Genomic DNA, 23,018 nt, shown 5'->3' with positions numbered 1-23,018 from the left:
GTGTGTGGTTATAAGTAGTTTTAAACCTTGTGATCCACAAAACAGCATAACAGTAAAAGGAGAACTGACTGCCTTACAGTCAGTGCAGGAGCAGCGGATTTGCAGTTTGGACGCATAGGTGTTAACGTCTTCTGCCCTGATAGCAGCTGGGGAAGGACTATCCTCCGCCTGTGAGCGCCTTGGCACGGGTGAGGTGCCCACGGCAGTACCGCTGCTTATTGAGAGTAAGAGCGATACGCGTTTTCACGTCAAAAAGTCGTCATAAATAAGTCTCCAATAATACCAGGAAAAGTCGCCAGATTTGTCGCTAGTCGCTTTTTAGAAAAAAGTCGCTAAGGGGGTCTAAAAACTCCCAAAATATAGAGACAAAGTCGCTAAGTTGTTAACACTGCGCAGGCTTGCTGCTGCTAAAATTAAACAGAGCTCCCTGAAAGGCACAGCCAATCACATTGGCCATATTTGTCACGTGACGTAGGACTCCAGTAGCGAGCGTAATTTAACTTTTTCTGCACCGCTGGGTGAATGAGACGTTGACAGATCGTTTTTTCTTTCTACCGGTTTTCTTTTTATTTACTCGAAGAGATCAAATTATTGGTGGGGACAATTCAATCATCACTGGATATTGGTGGGGACATGTCCCTTCCGTCCATGCCAAATCTACGCCCTTGCTTTGAATACACAGGGAAAAGAAAACAAACTGGAGGCTGGCTTGGCTGCAAGTCTCGAATTGGAGGCTGGCTTGACACAAGTCGGTTTTGCGCTATACAAATCAGCCCTCTTAACACTGTGACCTTTCCAGGTGAAAGAAACGATAGTGATCACAGTGAGTAGAAAACCTGGGTGAATGTGGCTGGCTTTATGTCGGTTGAGGAATGTTGCTGAAATGTACAAGTTAACTTTGCGGAAAATGGTGCTCAGAACGCGGATAGTCTGGGAATCACATTTAAACTTAATAACTAACAGACCGCATTAATTAAAATAATGATAATTACGAAACACCGTAAATGTTAGTCTGTTTTAACGACTGGTCATCCTCAATAAATATTTTTAATGCGATGCATTTTTGTCAAGCACACTGACTTTCGAAGTTTACAATGGTGAAAAATGAGGAAGTAATATTGTCTCTTTAACGATGGAATGAAATTGCAACTGAATTAGAGAAGAAAAAAACCCGAAGACGCTATTTGAAATCAAAACAGTGCATTTCCACTGCTAAAAAAATGAAAGAAACATATTACAATATATTAATTTCGTGACAGAAGTCATGCCAGTAACTTTTTTGTTTGTTTGTGTTTTTTCAGATGAGGGTGTTCTGCTGCTGTACTGCTTTCCTGCTGCTCATCCTTATTCCCACAGCCTGTGAAGGAGGCAACATTTTAGTCTTTCCCTCTGAAGGCAGCCACTGGGTAAACATGAACATTCTACTAAAAGCTTTACACTCCAGAGGACACAACATCACTGTTTTACGTCCCAGCAACAGCTGGTACATAAAAGATGACTCATCCTATAATACCATTACAGTTCTAGTGGAGAATCTCTTGGATCAGAAGTTCATCACAAGACTTGTGTCTGACTCCATACAATTTGAACGAGGGGCCCTCCCCTTGACGAGTTTTCTTCAAATGAGTGGAGGGATGATCAGCTTAATTCTTGATGTTCATAAAGCTGTAGCTAATTTTGTATCTGCAATACTAGATGACAATGACTTGATAAGAAAACTAAAAGATAGCAAGTTTGACCTGTTGCTTGCTGACCCCTGCTGGGGTGGTGGAGTCATTGTGGCCAAATATTTGAACCTTCCTTTGGTTTATAATGTTCGCTGGGTATTAGGTACAGAGGCTCATTTTTCCATAGCTCCATCACCATTATCTTACATTCCTGTGACTGGAACTGGCAATACTGTCGAGATGACCTTTTTTCAGAGAGTTAAAAACATGCTTTTACACATCATAACTCAAACACAGAACAGCCTGGCGTTTAAACTAGTATACCAGAAAACAGCTGACAAATATCTTGGGCCTGGTCATGATTTTAATGAGTTAATGACTGATGCAGACATTTGGCTGATGAGAGTGGACTTTGTGTTTGAGTACCCACGGCCCACAATGCCTAATGTTGTTTATATCGGAGGGTTCCAGTGCAAACCTGCTAAACCTCTGCCTCAGCACTTGGAGGACTTTGTGCAGAGTTCTGGAGACCATGGCTTCATCCTCATGTCTCTGGGAACATTTGTGACTGAACTTCCTTCTGACATGGCAAATGAGATCGCTGCAGCTTTTGCTAAACTACCACAGAAAGTGATCTGGAAGTATAAAGGTGACAGACCAGCCAATCTGGGTAATAACACTTTACTGGTGGACTGGATGCCACAGAATGACCTTTTAGGACATCCAAAAATAAAACTGTTTGTGGCACATGGAGGAACAAATGGAGTCCAAGAAGCTATTTATCATGGAGTCCCAGTTGTGGGCATATCCTTTTTTTTTTATCAATATGACAACCTGCTACGTCTGAAAGAGAGGGGGGGCGCTAAGATACTTACATTAACTACAGTGGACAAAGACAACAACTTCCTGAAGGCCATAGAGGAAGTCCTGAGTGATCCCTCGTACAGGGCGAACATGCAGAGACTTTCCAGGCTACACAGAGATAAGCCAGTAAAGCCACTGGATAACGCCCTCTTCTGGATAGAGTTTGTCATGAGGCACAAAGGAGCAGCTCACCTGAAAGCACAGTCCTACAGAATGCCCTGGTATTCCTACCACTCTGTAGATGTAGTTTTGTTCCTGGCTGGAACTATGCTGCTTGTGCTTTTAGCAGTTTTTTTCTTTATTAAATGTTTATACGCTGCAGTGTGTAAATATAAAGTGAAACGTGAGTGATAACGTGAGGTATTTTAGTGGGGTCGTGGGCTGATCTTGACTTCCTGGTTTGCCTGAACTAATGCCATGTTCAGCTTTTTTGTAAATGATCATTAGCCATAATTATGATATAAAATGCAGCTGCATCTTTCTTTTTTGCGTCTTCTGCAATTTATTCTAACCTCAGCTCAACAGTATTGCAATAACAAGTTGTATTTGTCAGTTTCGGAAAGGCTCATTTTCTCTCATCACTCAATGAGTAAAGACAAGAAGGATTAATCCATACTGTAAGGCACCATTTTGTCTTAAGCTGAATAAAGGCAGAACAAAAACTGATATTAGTGCAATTTAAATTCCATTTCATATGCATTCATGAGTTAAACCAAAAAAATCCCCCAAACAAAGTTCCACATATCATAGGGATCACTGTAAATAAACTGCTCACCTCTGGGAATTTAAAATATCTCCTGAGTTTGGTTACCTACTGCTTTCTTTGATGCTTGAGCAAAACTACTTTAAACCCTCTTAAAGGATAACATGGAGAGATTTACAAGGCTACAAGATAAGAATACAAGAAAGCCACTGGATAGCTCAGTCTTCTGGATATAGTTTTACCTGAAAGCAGAGTCCTAACATACCCTGGTGTTCTTACCACTTTGTAGATATAGTTTTGTTTCTAGTTGGAATCATGCTGCTTGTGCTTTTAACTGTTGTTTATCTTGTAATGTGATGAAACACTGCATTATGTACAAATAAAAAGAAATATGAGTAATCAGAAAGTAAGGATTTTCTTAACTTTTTCAATTTTATATCATCATTTCATTTTCTTATGATATTTCAGCAAATTTAATAATAAATAAAACACTTAAAATTATTCATGGCTAAACCACAAAATTGAGCTTTTTTTTAATGCAAACTCACCAGTGCACTCACCTGCCATCGTCTGTTACTGCTGTTTGGCTTACTGAATCTAATCCATTGTACAGATAGAAATGTGTTTCGTTATAGGAAGGACCCAAAGGTTTATTTTTTGTGTAATAAATACATTTAAGTCAGATTCACTGTAGTCAAAAGAACATTTCACACTGCAGTAATTAATGTGAAGTGTTGTGGTTCTGTTGTGCTCTGACCTACCTGCCCCTCCATGTAGAAACATGGAAAGCCTGAGGCAGGGAGATGGAACAGGTATCAACAACAGATGTGACCCTGATCAAGTTAGAAGGCATGAAAAGAAACAGCTGGGAAGGTGGTGGGCTGTAAAGTGGTCAGCACATGTGCCAGAAACTGTAGGCAAGATAAATCAGCTTGAATAGAACAACCTATGTGTAATTATCAGTAAGATCATTAGAAAGATACTTGGTATGGCAATGGGGAGGAATTGATGTCAGCTGTTATCATCTAGCCTAATGGGATTGTGGGTTAAGCCTGTCTTCATGGGCTGAAGTAGTGGTATGATAAATTTGTTGTTCTAAAATAATTTCGGCTCAGAGAGACGAAATGTGTGCGGAGCTGGCGGCACCAAAACACTACTTGGTTTTCTGAGAGGCTCCATTTGATTACCATCATAAAACATAATAGTGGCATAAAATGCAGTTGCGTCTTTCCAATTTGCTACTTCTCCAACACATTCTAACTATAGCTGTACAGCATCGCAGTCACCAGTTGCATTTGAATGAAGAAAAGAAGGATTAGTCCATAAAATGCCACCAGCACACCGACAAGTTCTTTTTGTGTTCAGTGAAATAAAGCCACATTAATTTTAATCAGAACTGAAATGGCATCTCATGTGTTGCTTGTTCTGTATTCCATTATTCATTGCTAATAAATAAGGAGATGAATTTATTGTCTTCTTATAAGGAGTTTTGGGTAATATTTTTTAAAAATGGGGTAACTGTGATCTAGAGTTAGAGAACAAAACACACATAGTCACATCTAAATTTCATTGTAATGATTCAGTCAATGTATAACCTCATTATCGTATCACTGCTCTTTGCACACAGATTGATACCGTTATGCACTTTGCCTTACAAGGGTCTACTGAGGCAATGGGCAATAGTGCCTTTTGCATGGTGGCTCAGCTCCTCCCCTCTGGAGAGTACAAATACACACATGTCACGTTCAACATACTGGTGCTTTGAACAACAGTTCTCTTATCACCGTGACCTTTGCTGGATAAAGAAACTATTCATATTACAGTAAGTAGAAAATCTTTCAGACTCAATAAACTGTTTAAATGCAGCACTATGCATACATTTAAACATATTAACCCTTTTATGTGGGGGACTGACTTTCAATACAAATAGTATTCTGTTGTTAAAAAGTAAAAAAAAAAAGTAACATTTGCTATAATAAAGTGAAAGCATACCATGTTTTTAGCAGCAATTTAAAAAATATAGATTTTATTTTTTATTTCTTGGAATGTTCATTTTAAAGGTAGGAAAATGCTCTCTAAAACATCTTAAACAATTATTAACAACCGTTTTACAATGCCTAGCAATAACATTGTTTGGACACGGATTTAAAGTTAAATTTTTCTTTATTTTTTGACATTTTTTTGGCCTTTTTTGGGTTGGGGCTTCTACTACACTTGAATTTGAATGAGACCAGGAATACACACTGGGCATATAGTCTACCCACAGAGATAACACAGAGAGACAGATAAACATTCACACTCACATTCTCACCTACAGCCAATCTAGAATTTCAAAATAAGCCCTTTGTTGTACCCAGAGAACCTATAGAGGCACAGTTAGAATTTTTCAAACATTTTTAAAAAAAGATTAGGACATTATAATCTGTTTTTCTGTTTGAAAACTTAATTCGAACTTGCAGATAGTGTTTGCAAATTGTGTGAGAACATCCCTGTCTAGCTATCTTTATTTTTAGGTAGGTAGGGTAACATATCACTACATTTACACTCTGATTTTACAAATGACCTTCTTTATGCCAGTAAGTTGATTTTGAATTTCAGATGAGGGTCGTCTGCTGCTGCACTGCTTTCCTGCTGCTCATCCTAATTCCCAAAGCCTGTGAAGGAGGCAACATCTTGGTCTATCCTTCTGAAGGCAGCCACTGGATAAACATGGAAATTCTACTAAAGGCTTTGCACTCTAGAGGACACAATATCACCATTCTGCGTTCTAGTAAAAGCTGGTACATAAAAGATAACTCATCTTATTACAGTGCCTTTACAGTTCCAGTGGAAAACACCTTGGATCAGACATTCATCACAAGGATTGTAGCTGAGATCATAGAATTTGAACGAGGAGCCCTCCCCTTGATTAGTTTTCTCCACATGAGTGTGGGAATGTTTGGCACATTTATTGATGCCCACAAAGGCGTAGGTGCAGTAGTAACAGCAATGATGGATGACAGTGAGTTGATGAGAAAAATGAAAGACAGCAAGTTTGACCTGCTACTTGCTGACCCCTGCTGGGGTGGTGCCATCATTCTGGCCAAATATTTGAACCTTCCTTTGGTTTATAATGTTCGCTGGCTTATAGCTGCAGAGTCACATTTTTCCATAGCTCCTTCACCATTGTCTTATATTCCTATAACAGGAGCAGGGAATACTGACAAGATGACCTTTTTGCAGAGAGTTACAAACATGCTTTTGCACATTATAACCCAAATACAAAATGACCTCTTAGTTAGACTAGTATACCAGAAATTAACTGACAAATATCTTGGGCCTGGTCATGATTTTAATGAGTTAATGATTGCTGCAGACATTTGGCTGATGAGAGTGGACTTTGTGTTTGAGTACCCACGGCCCACAATGCCTAATGTTGTTTATATTGGAGGGTTCCAGTGCAAACCTGCTAAACCTCTGCCTCAGCACTTGGAGGACTTTGTGGAGAGTTCTGGAGACCATGGCTTCATCCTCATGTCTCTGGGAACATTTGTGACTGAACTTCCTTCTGATATAACAAATGAGATCGCTGCAGCTTTTGCTAAACTACCACAGAAAGTCATCTGGAAGTATAAAGGTAATAGACCAGCCAATCTGGGTAATAACACTTTACTGGTGGACTGGATGCCACAGAATGACCTTTTAGGACATCCAAAAATAAAACTGTTTGTGGCACATGGAGGAACAAATGGAGTCCAAGAAGCTATTTATCATGGAGTCCCATTTGTGGGTATACCTGTGTTTTTTGACCAACATGACAACCTGCTACGTCTGAAAGAGAGAGGAGGAGGCAAAATACTTACATTAGCTACAGTGGACAAAGACTACAACTTCCTGAAGGCCATAGAGGAAGTCCTGAGTGATCCCTCGTACAGGGCGAACATGCAGAGACTTTCTAGGCTACACAGAGATAAGCCAGTAAAGCCACTGGATAACGCCCTCTTCTGGATAGAGTTTGTCATGAGGCACAAAGGAGCAGCTCACCTGAAAGCAGAGTCCTACAGAATGCCCTGGTACTCCTACCACTCTGTAGATGTAGTTTTGTTCCTGGCTGGAGCTATGCTGCTTGTGCTTTTAACCACTTTCTACCTTATTAGGTGTATATACACTGGGATGTGTAAACGTAAAGTGAAACATGACTAATGATCAGTGCACAGATGGATTTGATAATGCATTGTGTCATTTTAACTTCTCATTCTTGTTTGAGTACCTCATTCATATGAGGTTGTTATAAAAAAAACTTCATCATTATTAAAAGTCTGTGTTTCAAAATAATTCTGAGTGGATTAACTCTAACAAGATAAACATAATCAATGAAAAAAAATCCATTTTGTATCTTTACCTGAATATATGTAGTTTTGTTATATTTTGCCTTTGTTTAAAAGGGAAAACAACTGCCTCTATGTTTGACAAACAATACATATCTTCTTAATGAAGAGATTTGAGAGGAATTCTCCGTTGATGGGACTTTAAATGATAATCTCATGCCAGGCAAATCTGAGTAATGATCCCATTTGAATTGAGTGATCAAGATGGCGCCGAGTATGGCAGCCTCGTCGCGAGCTCCCCCAAGCAACGGCTTTCTTCTGTGTTTAATTTTACTTTTCCTTTATTTTTTCACGAGCAGCACTTGTCTCCTTGTGTACGACCGACAAACCTTACTGGACATAAAAGACTTTCTTATAACTTTCCGGAGTTCAAGTTTTGCAACACGGACGCTCCGTTTGCAGACCCCCCATTCATCTCACCTGAGACGCCTTTGTTCTCTGGCCCTGGAGGCCGCAAACGCCGACGCAGAGGGAGAAGATCTGGCGTTCTGGTTCGACTGAGACGGCGCACTTACAGACCACCGTTACCCAGTTTATTACTGGCTAATATGCAGTCTCTGGAGAACAAGCTGTGCGAGCTTCGGGCACGGATCTCATTCCAGCGAGAGATGCGGGACTGCTGCGTGATCTGCCTCACAGAAACCTGGCTATCGGACAAAGTACCGGACTCCGCAATACAACTGCCGGGGTTCTCTGTGCACCGCGCGGACAGGTCACAGGATCTTACTGGGAAAAGCAGAGGCGGTGGTGTGTGTTTCATGATCAACAACAGCTGGTGTGATTATGCGAACGTGCACCCGGTCAAATCCTTCTGCTCACCGGACCTGGAGTACCTGATGATTAAGTGCCGGCCATTCTGGCTACCGAGGGAATTTACAGCAGTGATTATTACGGCTGTTTACATTCCCCCACAAGCCGACACTGACCGTGCACTCAGGGAACTGTACAGCGCGATCAGCAGCGAGGAAACCGCACACCCAGAGGCAGCGTTTATCACAGCCGGAGACTTTAATAAGGGAAACCTGAAGAAAGTCTCACCAAAACTCCATCAACACATCCTTTTCAACACACGTGGAAACCGGCAACTCGACCACTGTTACACCTCTTTCCGGGATGCGTACAAAGCCCTCCCCCGCGCCCCATTCGGCCAATCAGATCACTGCTCCATCCTGCTCCTGCCCGCCTACAGGCAGAAGCTGAAACAGGAAGCTCCAACCCGGAGGGCGGTGCACTGTTGGACGGACCAATCGGAGTCTGCGCTGCGGGACTGTTTTGATCACGCGGACTGGGAAATGTTTCACGTGGCCGCCAGAGACATTGATGAATACACAGACTCAGTCTGTGGATTTATCAGGAAATGCGTGGAAGATGTCGTCCCATCCAGAACAGTCAAATCCTTCCCAAATCAAAAACCCTGGATTAACGGAGATGTTCGCGCGGCACTGGCGGCACGGAACACCGCCTTTGCCTCCGCGAACACATCGGACTACAAACACGCACATTACCAACTCCGGAAGACGATCAAAGCAGCCAAACGTGAGTACAGGGACAGGGTGGAACAACAGTTTGACAACCCTCGGAGTATGTGGCAGGGACTAAACACGATCACAGACTTTAGAGGGAAAACCAGCACACCGCAGACCACGGCCTCTCTGTGTGAGGATCTAAACGTATTCTACGCTAGATTCGACACAGCGAACACCATGAGACCGGACAGTGTGCGCACCGCGGACGACGTCAGTGCGCACACTGTGTCTGAGGAGGATGTGCGGAAGTGCTTCAGGAAGGTGAACGCACGCAAAGCTACTGGTCCGGACGGGATTCCCGGCCGCGTCCTCAGGTCATGCGCGGCTCAGCTGGCTGGAGTGTTCACGCACATCTTCAACCTTTCCCTCTCTCTGTCTGTAGTCCCAGCCTGCTTCAAAATGGCCACCATCGTCCCTGTACCCAAATCCTCCACCATCTCCTCATTGAACGACTGGCGACCTGTAGCCCTGACCCCCATCGTAAGCAAATGCTTCGAGAAGCTGGTCAGGGACTTCATCTGCTCTGCACTACCCGACTCACTGGACCCTCTACAGTTTGCATACCGCCACAACAGGTCCACTGATGATGCCATAGCCCTGACACTACACACTGCCCTGTCACACCTGGAGAAGAGAGACACGTATGTGAGGATGCTGTTTGTAGATTACAGCTCAACATTCAATACCATCGTTCCCTCGAAGCTGGACAGGAAACTGCAGGATCTAGGACTGAGCAGCTCCCTCTGCAGCTGGATCCTTAGCTTCCTGTCTGACAGACGCCAGGTGGTCAGACTGGGCAGCATCACCTCATCCCCCATCACACTGAACACTGGTGCTCCACAGGGGTGTGTACTGAGCCCTCTCCTGTACTCACTCTACACCTACGACTGCACAGCCACTAACAACTCCAACATCATTGTGAAGTTTGCGGACGACACTACAGTGGTGGGTCTTATCACCAACGGTGATGAGACGGCTTACAGGGAGGAGGTCAGCGCCCTGACCCACTGGTGTCAAGACAACCATCTCACCCTCAACGTCGCAAAGACAAAGGAGTTGATAGTGGACTTCCGGAGGTGCAGAGAAGTACACACCCCCATCACCATCAACGGCGCTGCTGTGGAGAGAGTGAGCAGCTTCCGGTTCCTTGGCGTACACCTGGCTGAGGATCTTACGTGGTCAGTACACACAAACAAAACAGTGAAGAAGGCGCAGCAGCGCCTCTTCTTTCTCAGGAGACTGAAAAGATTCGGCATGAGCCCCCGCATCCTCAGGACCTTCTATCACTGTGCCATTGAGAGCATCCTCACTGGATGCATCACCACCTGGTATGGCAACAGCACCGCCTACAACTGCAAAGCTCTCCAGCGAGTAGTGCGGTGCTCTGAACGGATAATTGGAGGTGAGCTTCCCTCCCTCCAAGACATCTACAGGAAGCGCTGCCTGAGGAAAGCGGGGAGGATCATCAAGGACTCCAGTCACCCCAGCCATAAACTGTTCAGACTGCTTCCATCAGGAAGGAGGTTCTGCAGCATCCGGTCCCGTACCAGCAGACTGAGAGACAGCTTTTTCCATCAGGCCATCAGACTGCTGAACACGTCATAGACACCTCAGCTTCACTACTGGAACTTCAACATTATGCACTCCACACTGTATATAAATGCCACTTGTTTTGCACATATTCAACTCTGTATATTTTATATATTTTATTATTATTATTATTATTTTATTTTATTTTTTTACTATTTAATTTGTAAAAATGTGTATACACACACACACACACACACACACACACACACACACGTAGGAAAATATTTAGTATACACATCCAGAAATGCATACACTATTATATATTGTACATATATTTATTAGTTTCAGGTTGGCCATTCTTGTATTTTGCTCGTTTTGTTGTGTTTGCACATCTCTGTTGCTTGTGGGGCTCGCACACAAGAATTTCACTCGCATGTGCTGTGCCAGTGTGCCTGCACATGTGATGTGACAATAAAAAGTGATTTGATTTGATTTGATTTGAATTACAGAAAATGTTCTATTTAATTTGTAAACGCTGTCAGACCAGTCGCTTATTAATGCCAAGAATGACAGAATGGCACTGGCATAATGCTCTGGACACGCGTGTTTTTAGTCTTAAGAGAAAATGAATCAATGAATGAACAACTGAATGGTTGTCAGTTTTACTTTAATCGAATGCAGCATTCAGTTGAAATACAAAAAATGTCGGTGTAAATGTAACTTAAAATTGAATCAAGACCGGTCATGTCACATTGCAGAGTAACGCATTCCTCTCGTCACACTGCATTTTTGTCATAACTCATTAACGTGACGCGTTACAGTACTAAATTCGGTAATCACATCGGGTAACATTTAGGCCTTACTTTGGTTACAATGATTATTCAGTACGCCGAGCGAATAAAAAGTGCAACAAAAAGCACAAAACGTGTCTTCTTCCTGCCCGTTGACACTATGATTTTGGTTCCTGTGTAGGGAGGAGGAAATGGTGGAGCCATAGACATACATAAATATGTATGTCCATGGGTGGAGTAGTCTACAACTTTTGAGGAGTGGAGGTTTGGACAATATGTTTCATTTTTAGTTAAAGGACAAGCACGTGATTATTAAGAGCAACAGGACGACATAAAACACTTGTATTAGATTGTCAACACAACATCGGCTCGTTCCAAGCATCTGCAGTGACAGCATGCTGGCTCAGAACTAGCGAAGATCTTCAACAGGCAACAAAGGTAGTAAGGAGCACTCTGTAGCCTCCATTTCTACGTCTTTTTAATAGTAGCTTTGAGGTTTCTTTAGGCTGGTATTCAGCTTTGTGTTGTCGGTTTTGTGGTCATGCAATCAGTAAAGAAAGCGTGTCTCTCTCCCTCTCTCTGTGCGCGTTTGTGTGTGTGTACAAATAAGGAGCAATGTGTAACGCTTTACTTTTTATGAGTAACGATCCCTGCACTGGTCAGGAGTGTGCACACACATGAATCCTATCAGCTTCAGTATGAAAACATCGAATCGCGGAAGAATAGTAACAATAAAGCTAAACAATAAAGCGAGACTCGGGTTTGGATTACACAATGTATTAGTGACACAAAGAAAGCGCAACATAGGAAAATGTAATCACTACGGCCAAGGCGAGAACACTGATCAGAAGAATAAAAAAATTAATTATTTCTTAAATAATTATATGACCTTATATATTTTGCAAAAGAACTAAAGAAATTACATTACTGAGTATTACCGAGTATTCAGTATCAGTACCCGACTCAAATGTTTTTGAGTCGGGTTTGTTTTCCCACAGCTGGTGGCGGTAATGCACCAATTCATAGTTTTCTAACCAAGACGAATTTCAAGTAAGTTTAAAAAGAAGAAGTGCTGTATGAAACTTGTGCAAAGCTTAGTGGAACGCTTGTAGTAACTGCAAGGCTGTTGTCACGCAGTAAGGCTTGTTAAATTGAAACTGAAGCGCTTATACCCATTCTTATTAAAGTTAAAGCTGATTAAAGTTAATTGGATAGATGGGTTGGTGATTTGATAGATTGCGCTCAGGCTAAGTGGTTAGACATAGTGATAATGACCTTTTTGACTTTATAAGCGTGACTTATTGAATACAATAAACATGCTTCACAAGTGGAAGAGTCTCTATTTACAACCGTGCACAGGTCTATATGAACACATAATTCTTGGATCAGTGCCTGCCTTTTATTCTAGAGCCAAATTCAAGATAGTCATTTTAGAGATAATTGTTTATTTTTTAGTGTTAATGTGTTAATATTTTGCAGACTGGTTAAAATCTCATCGTTTCAGATCAGCATAGTTATTAATATAATATATTTTGGGTTGAAATGTCCAAAATGCAACTTCCTTTTAAACAGACAAGAACTTAACCGTCACAGGCTTTGCACAACTGCAGGGGTGCGGCCAAAAAAAGACAAAAAACACAAAACAAAACAAAACAGAAAGTCTTGTTTTTTTTCTTCCACCTTCACTTGTTTCAACTTAACCCACTCCAACTGTGCCTTGTCAGTTTGAAGGAGACGTACAACAAAACTAAGAGCATTTAACTGTAAGTTAAGTTGTTATTCATGCTATTATTTGGCTGTGTTTGTTTTTTGTTGTACTGATTGAGTAGGTTTATATAACACATGCAGCATGACTCGCATTATATATCAAACACACAGCACTAACTGCCGAGAACATTTTAGTGAGTGTCTGTATGTGTGTGTTCACACAACTGTCATTGCTAAGATATGCTTGACAAGTGTCAACAGTTACCCTTTTTTATATGCTTTGTTGGTTAATCTGCTATCTAAATTCTTCAATCTTTGTCAATATTTCAGTGTCATTTTTAGAGACATGCATGTAAAGGAATCACTTTTTAAGTGATTCCTTTACATGCATGTACTGGGGGTTCTAGTGCACATGGGCCCATTGGGTTTTATGAGACACTGTTCACTTGCTGTGAGAGAGACAAAAATACCTAACCATATCTACATAGCTACTGTAAGTCTTTTTTTCAGTTCAGAACACTGTATCTCTGGCTCATTGCATACTTATCTGGTTAAACAGGAACATCTGAAACCAAAAAATCATCAGTCATCTTCAATGACTTGCATTCAGTGCTTTTATCTGGGTCACAGCACTTTAAAGAGACTTCTTTGTTGACATGCCAACTAAGTTTGTGATGTAACCATAACATTTATAGCTTTTGTTTTTGGGTTGACACAAAATAAAGTGTGGAAAACTACCCTTACCAGTTTTTTTTGTTTTGTTTTGTGTGTGTGTTTTCTTTTTTTTCTTTTTTTTGTGCTCCACTGCCAGATAGTGCCATGACAGGTAGTGGCGAGATTATAAATCTCCTAAACTAAATCCAAACATTTTAAAATATATAAGAAAACAGATGCATTTGATCTGTTAAACATGCAGAGATTACTTAATTTCTTAAGAGGAAGATGCCAAACATAGTCACGCTTACAAAATAATTTCTGTTCAGGGACACTGGGATCTGACACAGAATGCACGCAGAGCTCTTGGCACCACACAGCACTCTAATTTCCTGAGAGGGCTCCATGTGCTACATACACGTGAGGGCTGTCAGAAGGAATTTTCTCATGCAAATAAAGAGACAATTGAATATAAAATCACTGCAGCTCTCTGTTATCCTGATATATCATTGGCCACTGTGCACACATTTGCTGTGATATCATTGTAACAACTCTCTGATATGTGTGTCCTGTTTTTCACCTCTGTTTCTATTTCAGAACACAGCGCTTATGAAGATTTGAAGATGTTTTTGTCACTGGCTTCCATCCTCTCTTTTTTGACTGTTTTTATTCCTGTCGCACATTCTGGAAAAATTCTGGTATTTCCACATGATGGAAGCCACTGGGTGAACATGAGAGTACTTGTTGAAGAGCTCCATTTGCAGGGACACAATGTGACAGTGATTCGGAATGCAGACAGCTGGTACATCAGTAAAACGTCTCCACGTTACAATGTAATCACAGTGGATGTTGATGGTGGTGGAAATGAAGATTTTTTTCGTGCATTTGTCTCTGAGGTTATTAAAATTAAGCGAAGCATGGGGTCTGCATGGTCTCACTTTGCTTTACAAATGGAGTTAAAAGACAAATTCTATGAACTGCACAAAAAAGTCTGTGAAGTGATTGTGTTCATCTTTGAAAATGAAGATTTAATGAAGTCCTTAAAAGATGCCAAGTATGATGTGGTTTTGACAGATCCTGCTAATGGCGGAGGAGTGTTGCTGGCACATTACCTTGGCGTGCCATTGGTGTTCAATGCTCGATGGACTGTTCATGGTGAGGCCCACTTTGCTATTGCGCCCTCTCCACTTTCCTATGTTCCACTATCATCTTCAGAGTTAACGGATCACATGACCTTCTTTGGGAGGGTCCAGAACATGTTATTTTACATCACGAGAATGCATCTGTACAAGCAAATAGTTGAACCACATTATTCTGTATTGTCAAATCGCTACATTGGACCAGGTGTGCATTATTTCTCCCTTTTTCAAGCTGCAGATTTGTGGCTAATGAGAGTGGACTTTGTTTTTGAGTTTCCACGACCCACCATGCCTAATGTTGTTTATATGGGAGGTTTCCAGTGTAAACCTGCAAAACCTCTTCCACAACACTTAGAGGAGTTTGTGCAGAGTTCTGGAGATCATGGAGTTATCATTATGTCACTAGGGTCTTTGATTGGAGAACTTCCCTCTGACTTAGCTGAAGAGATTGCTGCAGCTTTTGGCGAGTTACCTCAGAAAGTGATCTGGAGGTATAAAGGTAACAAACCAGCCCTTCTAGGCAACAATACATTATTAGTCGACTGGATGCCACAAAATGACCTGCTAGGACATCCAAGTATTAAACTATTTGTAAGTCATGGGGGAACTAATGGGATTTATGAGGCTATATATCATGGGATTCCAATAGTTGGCATTCCCATTATTTTTGATCAAGCTGACAACTTATCCCGAATGAGAGCAAAAGGTGTTGCGAAGGTTTTGGATGTTTCAGATTTCGACAGGAAAATATTTAAAAATGCAATACAGGAAGTGCTTAATGAACCATCCTACACAATAAACATGCAGAGGCTCTCCAGGCTACAAAGAGATCAGCCAATGAAGCCACTGGATCGTGCTATTTTTTGGATTGAGTTTGTCATGAGACATAAAGGTGCAGCTCATCTAAGGACTGAGTCCTACAAACTGCCCTGGTATTTCTACTACTCTCTAGATGTCATATTATTTTTACTAACAAGTGCACTACTTACATTGTTTTTTTTTGTCATGTTACTATGGTTTTGCTTTAGATTGTGCTTGAAAAGAAAAGCAAAATCTGACTAAAAGTCATTTTCATATGTTGATACATTGTTACAGCACAGTCAGATTGGCTGTGGTTAGTAAAACTGATTTCTTTCTCAGTCATTCCCAGTTTGCCAGAAGTACTGTCTCAGCCAGTCCCAGTGTTCATACTGCTGCACCCAAAATCTTCTCTAGCCCATCTTTACTTGAGTTGATCATCATATAAGTCATCATATAAGTTAACTGTTTTTCATATTTCTTTATTATAAAGATCAGTAGTGGTTTGCACATTTGTCTAAAACACGATCCCTGGTTCAAGAGCGGTAGGAGATACATCCGGCATAAAAATCTGCCAAATCAAATATGTGCAAATATGTATGCAAATATACATATCCTGTATGTTTATTTTACATGACCTCCTGTAGTCTTCTGAAGTACCTTCGTGGGCCATCAGGTGGTGCTGGCTACACTTTGGGAATAACTAAGAAAAAAATCTACTTATCTGTATGTTTTTCTGATAGGATTATTTATAACATGTATGGATTTTCCAAATCAGAAAAAAACATATTTGAGGACTGTGGACCACAAAACTAGTTACCTTCGTTTTTGTATGAATTTAAATTACAGAATTGCAATAAAACAAAAGCTTATTGCACCATGTATGTGTTATGGTATATGTTCCTCTGTAGCATTAAACATCTGTAACCCTTCAGTTTTGAAAACAAGGTTTTCCTTATTCAGTCTTAATTTGGTAACTGATGGGCATACGACAAACATCAAATACTGCGTTACCTCCCCTTTGCACTTTCTTATCACCTGTGCTTAAAAGAACATGATACTGCAGTACCAAAGTCCTGCTTAGGTTTAAAACTCTAATGGTTGGTGCATGTTGGTCTCTCTGGCAAAACTGAATTTGAAATTAGACAGTCTGCTAAAAAAGGTAACAATATATTTTTACCTACTTTTACCTACAAAAACGTAATAGCTTTTGGGACTGGTAGTTATATGTATTTTCAAGTTAATTGTTAATTGTACCACAATGTTCTTCCTGTGGTTTGGATTCTCTTCAGGGACACAGGTTACTTAACTTAATAGCTTATATATGCAAAAACCTAAGTTACTTTATAGACTTCACAGGCTACTTGAAAACATTCAAAGTTTTATTTTAAAGCTTATTGATCTTTACATTTTTGTTATTAAGCTGATTGGAGAAGGCTGCACATACTACAGCAAACGCACAGTCATAAAACTTATTAACATAAAATGAAAATAACAATTGTTTAATTGTGTAATTGTTTAATAAAACAGAAGACTATAATGAGCTTTTTTCCAACCTTTAGAATTAAAATGCACTGGACCTGCATTCTGATTAGTTTCTGCTGGCTCTGCCCAACGTTGGTTCATGCTGGGAAAGTGCTTGTTTTTCCAGTGGATGGGAGCCACTGGGTAAATATGAATGTCATTATTCAGGAGCTACATCTAAGGGGCCACCAGGTTTCCGTTGTGCGTTCAACAGACAGCTGGTACATCAAGGAATCCTCCCCATTCTATACTTCAATTACGCTCGATATGGAGTCAGGGTTTGATGAAGACTTTTTAACAGCATTTATTGCGGAACTGTTGGACATCCAGAAGGGAGGGATGTCTGTCTGGAAACGCTTTAAACTGGAAATGGAACTAGCAAAAAAAAACTCTGAAGTGCAAAAGAAACAAAGCAAATTGATTGAAGGGCTTTTTGAAAACAAAGAGCTTATACAGTCACTAAAGGATGCAGAATATGATCTTGTCCTGACAGATCCTGCCATACCAACAGGTGCCATACTTGCCCAATACCTCAAGTTGCCTCTTGTTTTTAATGTTAGATGGACTAGTCAGGGTGAAGGCCATTTTTCAATTGCACCATCTCCTCTCTCTTATGTTCCCATAGTAGGGAGTGAGCTATCTGATAAAATGAGCTTTTTTGAGAGGCTGCTAAATGTCCTAATTTTTGGTTTCGCAGAACATCAGATTGCCCAGTATTTGCTACCACATTATGAGAACCTCATTGAAAAATATTTTGGTCCAGACACAGACTACTTATCCATGTTTCAAGCTGACCTGTGGCTAATGAGAGTGGATTTTGTGTTTGAGTTTCCACGCCCCACCATGCCTAATGTTATCTATATGGGAGGGTTCCAGTGCAAACCAGCAAAACCGCTTCCACAACATTTGGAGGACTTTGTGCAGAGTTCTGGAGAACATGGTGTGATCCTCATGTCTCTAGGAACTTTGATTGGAGAACTACCCCCTGACCTAGCTGAAGCGATCACTGCAGCTTTTGCAAAATTACCCCAGAAAGTCATTTGGCGGTATAAAGGTGACAGGCCAGGCACTCTGGGTAACAACACTTTGCTGGTGGACTGGATGCCACAGAGTGACCTATTAGGGCATCCTAAAATAAAACTTTTTGTGGCTCATGGGGGAACAAATGGTGTTCAAGAAGCTATTTATCATGGAGTCCCTATTTTAGGACTTCCTCTGGTTTTTGATCAACATGATAATTTACTTAGAATCAAAGAAAGAGGAGCAGGGAAAGTCATAGATGTTTTTACTATGAATGAAGACATTTTCTTTCAAGGTATTATGGAAGTCCTGACTGATCCCTCCTACGGCGTGAACATGCAGAGACTTTCCAGGCTGCACAGAGATCAGCCAATAAAGCCACTGGACAATGCCCTCTTCTGGATAGAGTTCGTCATGAGACACAAAGGTGCAGCTCACTTAAGAACTGAATCCTACAAACTGCCCTGGTATTCCTACCACTCTATAGATGTGATACTTTTCTTAGCTGCAGTTGTGCTGGTTATTCTGAGCACCTTTGCTCTCTTAATAAAATGCCTATGCTCTATGTTCCTGAGGACAAAGCATAAACGTGATTAAAAAGAAATAAAATGGCAATTAATGTAAAACTTTAAACACGTAAATCATGAAATATTGTATTGTCTTGTGGTACTGTGATTTGATGGGGATGATAGATGTCTAAAAATTAAGAAAAAGAAGATACAAATAATTAATTCTTTTAAAATTGTGCATTTTATTAGTAAAGAAATAACTTAGTTAAGGCTGACCATACTACTTTAAATTATATCCTGTCAGTATATTTCAGTGTCTTTCAGGTTTTATAGGGCTTTGATATACTGTGTTGTATGTAAAGTCAAATCACAGTCTATATGGGTTTTAAGTGAAACAAACAAATAGTTGTTGTCACTATAGAATTAAATAAAAGTGTGACCAAAGCATATTTGTACTGTTCATTAATTTCTGTGCTGTGGAGAATCTGCTCTCATTTTCTTCTAATCATCTGACTTTACGAGTTTAGTGACTCCATGTGACTTCACTCTGTTCAGCTATCTTTGAAAGGTTTTCTTAATTGCAGTGTTTTCCCCTGCTGTGGTCTGGAATCCTATGCACACTACAACTATTACTAATGGGAATATCTGGAAAAACACGCATGCATCCATTTTCTGAACATGGATGCATGTTAAGGAAATCATCACTTCAAGTTGAAGGGATGTTGGAGCCTATCCTAGCTTACATATTGCGAAGGCAGGGTACACCCTTGACAAGTCACCAGGGTGTACCCAGGGTAAGCGCTTAGAGACAAACAACCTTACAATCACATCTATAGCCAATTTAATCACCAATTAACCTAACAAGCATGACTTTGGATCATGGGAGGAAGCTGCACCTGGAGGGAGCCCACACAGGCTCAGAGGAGAACATGCAAACTATGCACAGAAAGGCCCCAGTGAACCAGAAAAGTTCTTGCAGTACTAACCAGTGCATCACGGCACTGCTCTTGTAGGTGAGGTTTCATAACAAACAGCTACACCATTTGCCATTTTATCACTGAAATTACTAGACGTTACAAACCATTCATCCTGTGTAAGGCAAATTTACCACTCGTTTCAACAAAAATAAGACGGAAAGAAATGAAGTAGTTTGAGATTCTTAGTTGTGTGACTACATTAGTTGGCCAATGAATATGACATCCTGCTGTGTCTAAGAATGAGGGGAGTGGATTAGATAAAGGCAACAACGTCCTCAGGGCCAAACAGGAAGTTTTGAATAAGCCATCCCTCAGGATGAACATGCTACATTTTCAAAACTTAATAGGTTTAACTGCCACTTGGGGAACATTTCAAAGCGAAAGAAAATACAATTCGCAGCTAAACTACTGCTATTACCATCAGCTTTGTGAGACCTGGCTAGATCTTCACGCTGCAGAGGTGCACCAGTCTTTAGGATAACAATTTTCCAATTGCTTAATTATTCATTAAATTTGACTAAAGTCCTAAAGAGTAATTTTACAACAGCATTTTTTAATTCAAATAATATATTTTATCTAGCACTACATAATTTTTGTAATGCAAGCTCGAGAGATGCTACGTTTTATCTTCAAGAGCCAATCAAACTGAAAGACAACTCAAATTCTCAAGACCGCAGGTTTATAAGGGCTATGACAAATGACCATACAGAGTATTTTACTTCAATAAATAAATTTTTTATTACAAAAAGATTAAAAAACATACAGGAAGTATTGTTATAGAAAGTATGTAAATGGAAAACAGGTGAAACATTAAGAATTTCACTTAAGTCTGAATTTTTACTGTTACCAAAAAGTAAACATAACGGGGGTCTAACATCTTTTGCTACAGGAGGGAAAACAAGAAGTGAAGTTTCAGTTTAGAGAAGTGAAATTTTCACATTCTTCTTTTAGCAATCACACATTAAAAAAACAATAGTACAAGTCAACTAATGTTAGTCGGATCAATATTAGCTGCCTGGTGGATTTCACTTGTGTTAAGATAAAAACACAAACAAAAAAAAATTTAAAAACTTGATTACATGACAAAGTGAAATATCAGTTTTAAGGGCAAAAACAAACATGCTAAAAATTAAATGCACATACGTGTGCAGTAAAATAAGACTGGGGTTAAGAACTAGCTAGCTAAGGACAAAAATTCAAAAAACAAAGAGACGTTTTATTGAAAGTAACGACGCTTAACAGTTTCTCTTCCTCCTGGCTCCTGCCTTGTCATCAAGTAGTCTAATAAAACAGATGAATCAGCTGAATTGGCGATCGATGTACTAATCCATTACTTTATGTAGCTTTTGCAGACAAGACACGAAAAGAGAACCATATTTCTCAAAACACACCACAAAGTTTAGGTAAAACAACCCCCCCCCCCCCCCCCCCCCCACACACACACACACACACACACACGCATACAATACATTACAGGACAATAAGAGTTTTCACTAATATTGATATTATATGCATATTTATGAGGCTTCATTTGGCAGCATCAGTGGCTATTCAAAGGCACTGTATATCCCGCTTCCATGAGGAAAATACTCAAATGGTACAGCAGTTACAAAAACTTATAGTAAATGTCTGTTCCAAGTATTTACAAGTATCCGTGCCAGCAGGGCAGGTGTGGTGGGCGGTGTGTGTCCCCTCAAGATGTCCGGGTCCTTAGAGAGCTCATCCTGAGCACAGTGAGCTCAGCTACATTTGCATCCTGCATCTCCACATCTTGTTGGCAGCTTTCTCTGATTACATACACTATGAGACCCATACAGATGAAAATGAGGAGGACTATGCCTATAACCTAGGGTACAGAGGAGCACCACTTTGTTTAGTAAATATCAACATAAAAGGCATCATGTTGGTCAATAATCTCTATTAACAAAGCTATAAGAATGTTCACAGATGTAACAGCAATTAATATGTTCTATAGAGTGCATACTCAGAGATAAGTGCTCTCATTGTGTTCATCATATGCAGTGGTTTATTAACAAAAAAGTAATCTACTCACCTGAGAAAACACAAACAGCTGTTGTGAGCGGAGCATTAGTTCTTGTGTGGTGACATCTCCCTCTCTAATTGGCTCACACCATTTCTGTGGAGCTGCCTTGTCAACTAGTACAAATCTACCCTCCCAGTCTGTCATAGCACAAGCAAAGTATTGGCCATCGAGGAACAATAAAATCAGCCACACGATAGCGGGAACAAAACTGGAGAGGGACACAGTTTTCCTGCACCACATATCACATCTGCATCCTTGAATGATCAGCATCAAAGTGAAGGCCATGACGGCAGGAATGATGAAGAATGCTGATGAAAACAATCCGTTCCATTTAGGACTGCAAGGACACTCAAACTCCAGCTCCACCAGCTTCTCTAGTCCCATGAGGATAAAGCCAAAAGCCACATTTGATACCAGAGGACTGTTACTAAGTTCATTTTTCAGCCTGGTAAGCCATTGTTGTCTACTTTCCATACTAGATTGACCAAAGAATGAAGACAGTCGTTGTAAAAAACCCAAAAGAGGATCCTCCGTTGTGAACACATTGGCAACAGCTAAGTGATGCGTAATTAACGCATCCAGGGGTAAGTTTTCCCCTCAGGCAAAATGCCACACTTCCACTCTGATTGGTTTTGAACAAAAGAGGGTGTGCCGTCTGCTCTGACATTTCTATAGCTGATTGGGCTTTGTGAAGTTTCAGGTGGGGTTACTTTTTAAATGTGGTCTTCCATGGACAAACTGGAGGGAGGGCTGTAAAGTGGAGGGAAGTTTGTTCTGCAATTGAGCAAAGATTGGCATTTTCCAACAAAACACCCATGAAGGGGTAGCCATATATCCAAGGGCAGGCTTTTACATTGAAGAATCAATTTGCAATCCCCAATTCACACTGCAACAAAACAAAAAGGAAGGGATTTCAAAATGAAAATCATATTCAGCTAAATAAAGGACACATAATTTACCACACATAGCTACAGTTGTTAGTGCTTGAAGTCCTCAAGCGTTTCCCCCATTTGCTACAAGTGTTTGGAATTACAAAAATGGATGCAAGTTGACACTTTTCTCTTTACCTCTACTGACCACGGGAGGTCGCCCATGCAGCGGGACAGCGCAGATTAAGGATAGAAGAGGATTACAGGAGGCCATGTTGAACTTTCAAGGGGATGTGGTACATACAGCTCCAGAGCACCCAGGCTAGGGA

At 40.6% G+C, this 23,018-nt stretch overlaps 2 protein-coding genes and 3 pseudogenes across 6 annotated transcripts; 4 read left to right on the top strand and 1 right to left on the bottom strand.

Annotated features, from left to right (window-relative positions):
• On the top strand, positions 1-2,974 carry LOC146639431 (UDP-glucuronosyltransferase 2C1 pseudogene; annotated as a pseudogene). The gene is made up of 2 exons (XR_014906165.1): positions 1-224; positions 1,302-2,974. The product of XR_014906165.1 is annotated as a UDP-glucuronosyltransferase 2C1 pseudogene (transcript).
• Positions 2,975-5,000: 2,026 nt separating this feature from the next.
• LOC146639430 (UDP-glucuronosyltransferase 2C1 pseudogene) lies at positions 5,001-7,426 on the top strand (annotated as a pseudogene). Its single transcript, XR_014906548.1, has 2 exons — positions 5,001-5,056; positions 5,833-7,426. The product of XR_014906548.1 is annotated as a UDP-glucuronosyltransferase 2C1 pseudogene (transcript).
• On the top strand, positions 5,001-16,274 carry LOC146639429 (UDP-glucuronosyltransferase 2B31 pseudogene; annotated as a pseudogene). Of its 2 annotated transcripts, none has more exons than XR_014906549.1 (2): positions 5,001-5,056; positions 14,407-16,274. The product of XR_014906549.1 is annotated as a UDP-glucuronosyltransferase 2B31 pseudogene, transcript variant X1 (transcript). The 2 variants fall into 2 exon arrangements; XR_014906550.1 differs by lacking the exon at positions 5,001-5,056 and adding an exon at positions 5,983-6,014.
• Positions 16,275-16,844: 570 nt separating this feature from the next.
• On the top strand, positions 16,845-18,898 carry LOC146639428 (UDP-glucuronosyltransferase 2A1-like). Its single transcript, XM_085352675.1, has 2 exons — positions 16,845-16,908; positions 17,309-18,898. Exon 2 carries the CDS (start codon positions 17,316-17,318, stop codon positions 18,885-18,887), a length of 1,572 nt encoding a protein of 523 aa, XP_085208801.1. The 5' UTR covers positions 16,845-16,908; positions 17,309-17,315; the 3' UTR covers positions 18,888-18,898.
• A 2,571-nt stretch (positions 18,899-21,469) lies between these two features.
• On the bottom strand, positions 21,470-22,294 carry LOC146639427 (calcium homeostasis modulator protein 6). Its single transcript, XM_085352686.1, has 2 exons — positions 21,830-22,294; positions 21,470-21,622 (listed from the first exon to the last, which is right to left on the bottom strand). Exons 1-2 carry the CDS (start codon positions 22,292-22,294, stop codon positions 21,470-21,472), a joined length of 618 nt encoding a protein of 205 aa, XP_085208812.1.
• Between the last annotated feature and the right edge of the window lie 724 nt (positions 22,295-23,018).

This window comes from Diplotaxodon limnothrissa, linkage group LG1 (assembly GCF_057381915.1).
Source record: "Diplotaxodon limnothrissa isolate DT_005_m linkage group LG1, D_limnothrissa_male_GT1.1, whole genome shotgun sequence".
Classification (NCBI taxonomy): domain Eukaryota; kingdom Metazoa; phylum Chordata; class Actinopteri; order Cichliformes; family Cichlidae; genus Diplotaxodon; species Diplotaxodon limnothrissa.
The sequence above is the reverse complement of the archived record's forward strand: the minus strand, read 5'-3'. Positions and strand labels throughout refer to the sequence as shown.